Source organism: Eimeria tenella, genomic scaffold (assembly GCF_000499545.2).
Source record: "Eimeria tenella Houghton genomic scaffold, Eth_scaff2, whole genome shotgun sequence".
NCBI lineage: Eukaryota > Apicomplexa > Conoidasida > Eucoccidiorida > Eimeriidae > Eimeria > Eimeria tenella.
Genome location: NW_013541843.1, coordinates 432847 through 438215, shown reverse-complemented (window position 1 = coordinate 438215; position 5369 = coordinate 432847). Strand labels below are relative to the sequence as shown.

General features: G+C 49.0%; 1 protein-coding gene across 1 annotated transcript in view; it reads left to right on the top strand.

The window, feature by feature from the left end:
* Positions 1 to 2472, top strand: part of ETH_00029150 (uncharacterized protein) — a gene marked incomplete at both ends in the record, with an annotated part of 8782 nt that extends 6310 nt beyond the window's left edge. Inside the window, 3 exons of the mRNA XM_013374272.1 lie at positions 18 to 669; positions 1613 to 1767; positions 1975 to 2472. Coding sequence (XP_013229726.1) covers positions 18 to 669; positions 1613 to 1767; positions 1975 to 2472 — 1305 coding nt within the window. The remainder of the gene's footprint in view (positions 1 to 17; positions 670 to 1612; positions 1768 to 1974) is intronic.
* Positions 2473 to 5369: the final 2897 nt, after the last annotated feature.

Genomic DNA, 5369 nt, shown 5'->3' with positions numbered 1-5369 from the left:
TTGCTGCTGCTGCGGAGTCCGAAGCCACCTGCTGCTTCTCCCCCAACAAAGCTGCAGCAGATCTGGACCCCGCGGAAGTCGCAGCAGCAAAATTCAAAATCAGAAAAAGGCAGTTCATGGGAGGAGGTGAGCTCATACGCAGCAACAGCAGCAGCAGCAGCAGCAGCAGCAGAGGTTGCTGCAGCTCATTTTATTCTTTTTTCACAGATTCTCTTCAAGACATTTACGAAATGTACGCGGCCAGCGGCATGGCCCCCCGGACTTCGATGTTGGAGTTAGTGGGGGGCCCCGAGGAGCTGGAGGGCCCCCGTCAGTTCTTAGCTAAGGGGGGCCCCTCTGGGGGCCCCCCGGGGGCCCCCCTGGGGGCCCCCCTGGGGGGCCCCCTGGGCAAAGAAGAAGAAGATGAACTCGAAGAAGAAGAGGGGCCCCCCGGAGGCAAAACTGCAAGAACTGCTGTACCCTGGGGCCTCATTGCGAGGCCTGACACTGACAGCATGGTTGCTTTTCATCCCGAGTTGTCTTTGTTTTATCAGCAGCAAGAAGGTGCAGCAGCAGCAGCAGCAGCAGCAGCAGGAGACGCAGCAGCAGCAAGACAAGTCCCCATGTTCGCCCCCCCCAAACTGCTCTGCGATTTGCTCGCGCTGCTGCCCAAGGCAAACGGCAAGCTCAGTGGGTCTTTGTTTTATTTTATTTTGTTTTATTTTTTATTTCTTTTTTCTTTTTTATTTTATTTTTCTCCTTAAATCTCGTTTTATGTGGGTGGGTCTTTATTTGCATTTTATTTTATTTTTTAATTCTTTATCTTTTTATTTTTCTCGTCTTGTGCGGGGTGCGGGTCTCTATTTGCATCTTATTTTGTTTTGTTTTGTTTTATCTTATTTCATTTTTTCTTTTTTATTTTCTAACCCATTTTGTTGTCCTCTAGCTCCTATTTGATTCCGTGCGTCTCGTTTTATGTGGGTCTTTATTTGCAGTTTATTTCATTTACTTTAATTTAATTTAAAATCTTTTATTCATTTTCCCCTGTATGTTTCTTTTACTGTGCCGTTTGTGGGGTCACAGTTTGGGGCTTTTTCCTCTTATTATTACATGCGCATGCACGTCAACTTCGTGCAACTTTGCATGCAACTGGCTGCGAAGTTTTGCATTAAAGGCTTTTGTTTCATCATTTGGGGTTTTGTTTGATAATATTAAATATCTATTTCACTTTTTATTTTTTGAACTTTTTGAACTGCGGTTGTTTGAAGCTGGCGCTGCTGTACGTACACCCGGTGCAGCAATAAGACTTTTTCTTTTCTCGATTTTCTGCTGCTGCCTCTGCAAATTAATGCAAAGAATAATTAAAAGTGAAAAATAATTGAAAGTATAATCAGTGTGACTGCCCACGTGGAGTGTATCATCCAGTCTTCTCGTTTGGATTTGGGGTGTACGTACACCTGAAGCTGGTACAGTCTGGGGTGTACGTACACCTGAAGCCGGTCCATTCCGGGGTGTACGTGCAGCTCATTATGCAAATTTCGGATTTTTTTCCGTTTTTTTTGTGACCTCCGCGTTTTTCAAGATTTGTTTGAGTCTGAGGTGTACGTACACCTGAATGTGCATGCATGCGCAGCCGCGGACCCCGACATGGTCGATTATTTACTTTCTTTTCTCCAGTCTTGCCGGCTGCCGCCGCTGCCTCCTGTGGAGCACCGGCCCATAGTGATAAAGGACCTTTTGGCGCTGAGACATTCCCAGCTGAACTCGCTCCAAGTGAACAAACAAAAGGTGAGGAGCAGCAGCAGCTTGCGCAGCAGCAGCAACTTGCTGCGCTGCAGCAACTTGCGCAGCAGCAGCAACTTGCTGCAGCGGACTGCAATTAACAGCAGAGACACATACACAGATAAAAGCACCAGAGGCTCACGTTCACGCCGTTTCCTGCTGCTGCTGCTTGTGCTGCTGCTGCTTTTGCTGCTGCTGCTGCTGCTGCTGCAGGAGGCTGGGGGAGAGGAGTCCGAGGGTGGGGGCAGCAGCTCGGACTTGGAGCGAGACGAGATGTCGGACAGTTTGTCCGCAGAGGAGCCGCAGCGGGGCTCTTCAGCAGCAGCAGCAGCAGCAGCAGCAGCAAGCCAGCTGGCGGACTTCTCGCGGCAGGCGCTGGGGGCCTCGGGGCTGCAGCTGCCCCCCGCAGTCTACGGGGGCCCCCACTTGGTGCTGCCAGCAGCAGAGAACCTGCTGCACTCGCGGCGGCTGCTGGCGCCGGCCGTGCTTCCGGGTGTACGTACACTGTGGGCCGGTATGAACCTGCTGCCGGGGCCCTACGCCCACGTGGGGGCCCCACAGCTGCACCCCGCAGTGCCGCTTCCTTACGGAGTTTCTGTTGCTGCTGCCAGGCCCATGCAGGGCATGCCTTTGGGGGGCCAGCCGCTGCACCTCTGGCGGGTCCCAGACGCTGCGGGCCGCGCCTTCGCCCCCAAGAAGAAGACCAGGTGAACCTCCAGTTTTGCTGCAGCAGCAGCAGCAGCAGCGGCTGCAGCGGTAGCGGCAGCGGTAGCGGCGGGGCTGCACGGGCTGCGGACGCGCTCGAGTGCGGAGGCTGCAGCACTTAGTCTTTTAGCTGCTGAGAGGCTGGAGGCCCCAGGGGCGAGAAGTGCAGCAGCGGAGGCCCGCGCAGTGCAAATTGAGGCTGAGGGTCTGCAGGGTTGATGTAGCGAGAATAGGGAATTAGGAGATTCAGAAAAGGAAGCAAAATTAGCCGTAGGGTAGAGTTTCGCGCTGCTTTCCAGAAAGCCAATTGGGGAATGCGCGATTAGGGAGGAAACCGCGGACTTGCGCCGAGTTTGGATTCAAATAAAGAGAAAATGTGCAGAAAATATTCAGAAAAAACAAAAAGAAGAAAGAAAAATGCACCATAGGACTTCAAGAAGTGACGTTCCTTCCACGTGCGCCCGCGGCACAAATATTCAACTTTTTCGGGTGTCTAGGCAGCTCAGCACTCCGGATTCTCATTATTTAGAGGGTATTTCGTGTAAAAAAATGCGCAATTAGATGCAGCATTTCTTTTTTAATTTTTTAATGGATATGCGGTTGTGTTTTATCTTGGTTTCTCTCTTTATTTCCGGCGTTCTGCGCGCGCACTGCACGGCCGTCCGCAGCAGACAAGGGGTGGTTTCCGCGAACTCCGAGGCTCCAGAGAAGAAAGCTGATGAAGAAGAAGCGAAAGAAAGTGAAGAAAATGAAAAAGAAGAGGAAACAGAAAAAGAAGGCAAGTTTCCGCGAAGATCCTTGCAGTTCAACTTTTCTTGAATTCGCGCTGCAGCGGAAACCGAGGCGGAGGAAATGGGTAAATGAGACGCAGCAGCCAAACTTGCAAACTTGCATGCAATTTAAACTTTGAAAAGATTATTCTTTGGCGGCTAAAAACTTGGAAACTGAAATTAACCACAGAGAGCAGCTGCAGCTGTCGGAGAGGAAAGCGGTGGGCGAGCTGCGCTGCTGCTGCTGCTGCTGCAGCTGCGCACTTGAATTCAAAAACAGCTTTTTGCAAAAAATGAAATAATTGAAACTTCTCAACAGGAACAAAAGGCGGAAAAAGAAGTCGAGAAAGTTGAGGCGAAGCCCCCGGCGTGTTCAGTGCAGCAGGTGGGTTTTGAGCAGCAGCAGCAGCAGCAGCAAAACTTGAATTTGCAATTTGAATTTTTCGTTTTTTTCGCTGTCTCCGCGGCAACAGACTGGAAAGCTTCTGGTGGCCAAAGACCCCACAGATGTTCTTTCTGTGGGGCCCTTTGCAGCCACAATTGCAAAAAGACACTTTACTGTGCATTACCCCGGTGAGCAGCAGCAGACCATTTTCACTTTTGCTGCTTCTTTTGTACCTCAATTATTTTCCAAACTTGCAAATAGACCACCCCGAGGCGCCCTTCATTAAAATCCCCATCATTGAGATTCAAACGCCGCTCGAAACCCTCAAAAGAAGCCGCAGATGTCCGTCCAAACCCTAGGGTTTAAGGTTTAGGGTTTAGGGTTTACGGGGTGGCAGGCTTCAGGCTGTTCCACAAGGGCTCGCCGCGTCTGCTCTGCGCAGAAACCACTGCAGAGCGAAAGTGAGTTTTCGTCATTTCTGTCTTTGAAAAATCTGCAAAGAGCCATTTCAACTTCATTTAATTTATTTCTTTCTTCTCCAAAACAGCAATTGGATGAAAAGTATTTATAAAGCCATCTTTTGCATCAACACTGAAGTTCGTCCGCCAGAAAGTTCTGCGCCAGAAGTCCCGCCGACGGGTAATTTGGCCTTCGCGTTTTGAGCTGTACGTACACCTCAACTTGAATGCAGAAAAAGGAGAGCAAGTTGAACTGCCCGACAAAAGCACCAAAGTGGAAGTCAGTTGGTTCTACTTTAATGAATTCTTTCGAAACATTTCAGTTAAATAGTTAAATGAAACAATTCGATTAAATTGGTTCCTATTTTTCAATTCCTTTCTTTTCATCTTTCCGTCTCTTCCAGCGCTGGACTGCCCAACAAACCAAACAAAGTGAGCCAACTCTCCGCCTATTTAGCAGCTAGCTTGCTGCAAAAGTCAAGCAACTAGCTAGCTAGCTAGCTAGCTAGCTAGCTAGCTGGCTGGCTAGCTAGCTAGGTGCTTGATTAGCTAGCTAGCTAGCTAGCGCTGAGCGTCGTTTGTTGCGGTGTATGTACAGCGTGACTCTCAGGGGAGAAGATGTTTGCAGAGGCGGAAGTAAGTAAAAAAAAAGCAAAAAGAAACGAATTAAAAGTGGCTTTTAAATAATTGAACAGGGAGGAGAAGTTGAGGCCAAAGAGGAGCAAAAAGGAGTTCCCGAAATAGAGGTCTGGGTCTTTGAAATTAAAAACAAATAAAAATCTAATTTATAATAATAATGCAGATCAGCGCGGGACAGTTTGGCCAGCCGCCCAAGGTGCGTGGGGTGTACATACACTGCAGCGCTGCAGAACTGAGGAACAATAAAAGCACAAAACGGAAATCCAAATCACTTTTACTTTTCCAATGTTTTCTCTCCTCAGGTTTCTGTCAACGGAGACGAAATTGCAGTCCCCACGCTTTCCAAAACAGAAGACAAAATGAACGCAGGATCCATGGAACCCTAAACCCTAAACCCTAAACCCTTGGAATTAGGCGTCGTAGGCGGCGAGTCTGTCTTTGCGCACGCCTAAGATCCTAAACCCTGAACCCTGAGTGCTAAACCCTAGACGCTTAACGTTAAACCGTAGCTTCTAAACCCTAGCTTTTTGATGCTAAACCCTAGACGCTAAACCCTAGACTAAACCCTAAACCCTAAATACTAAACCCTAAACCCAAAACCCTAAACCCTAAACCCTATAGACCACAGAGAGTCTCTGAGAAGTAGATGGC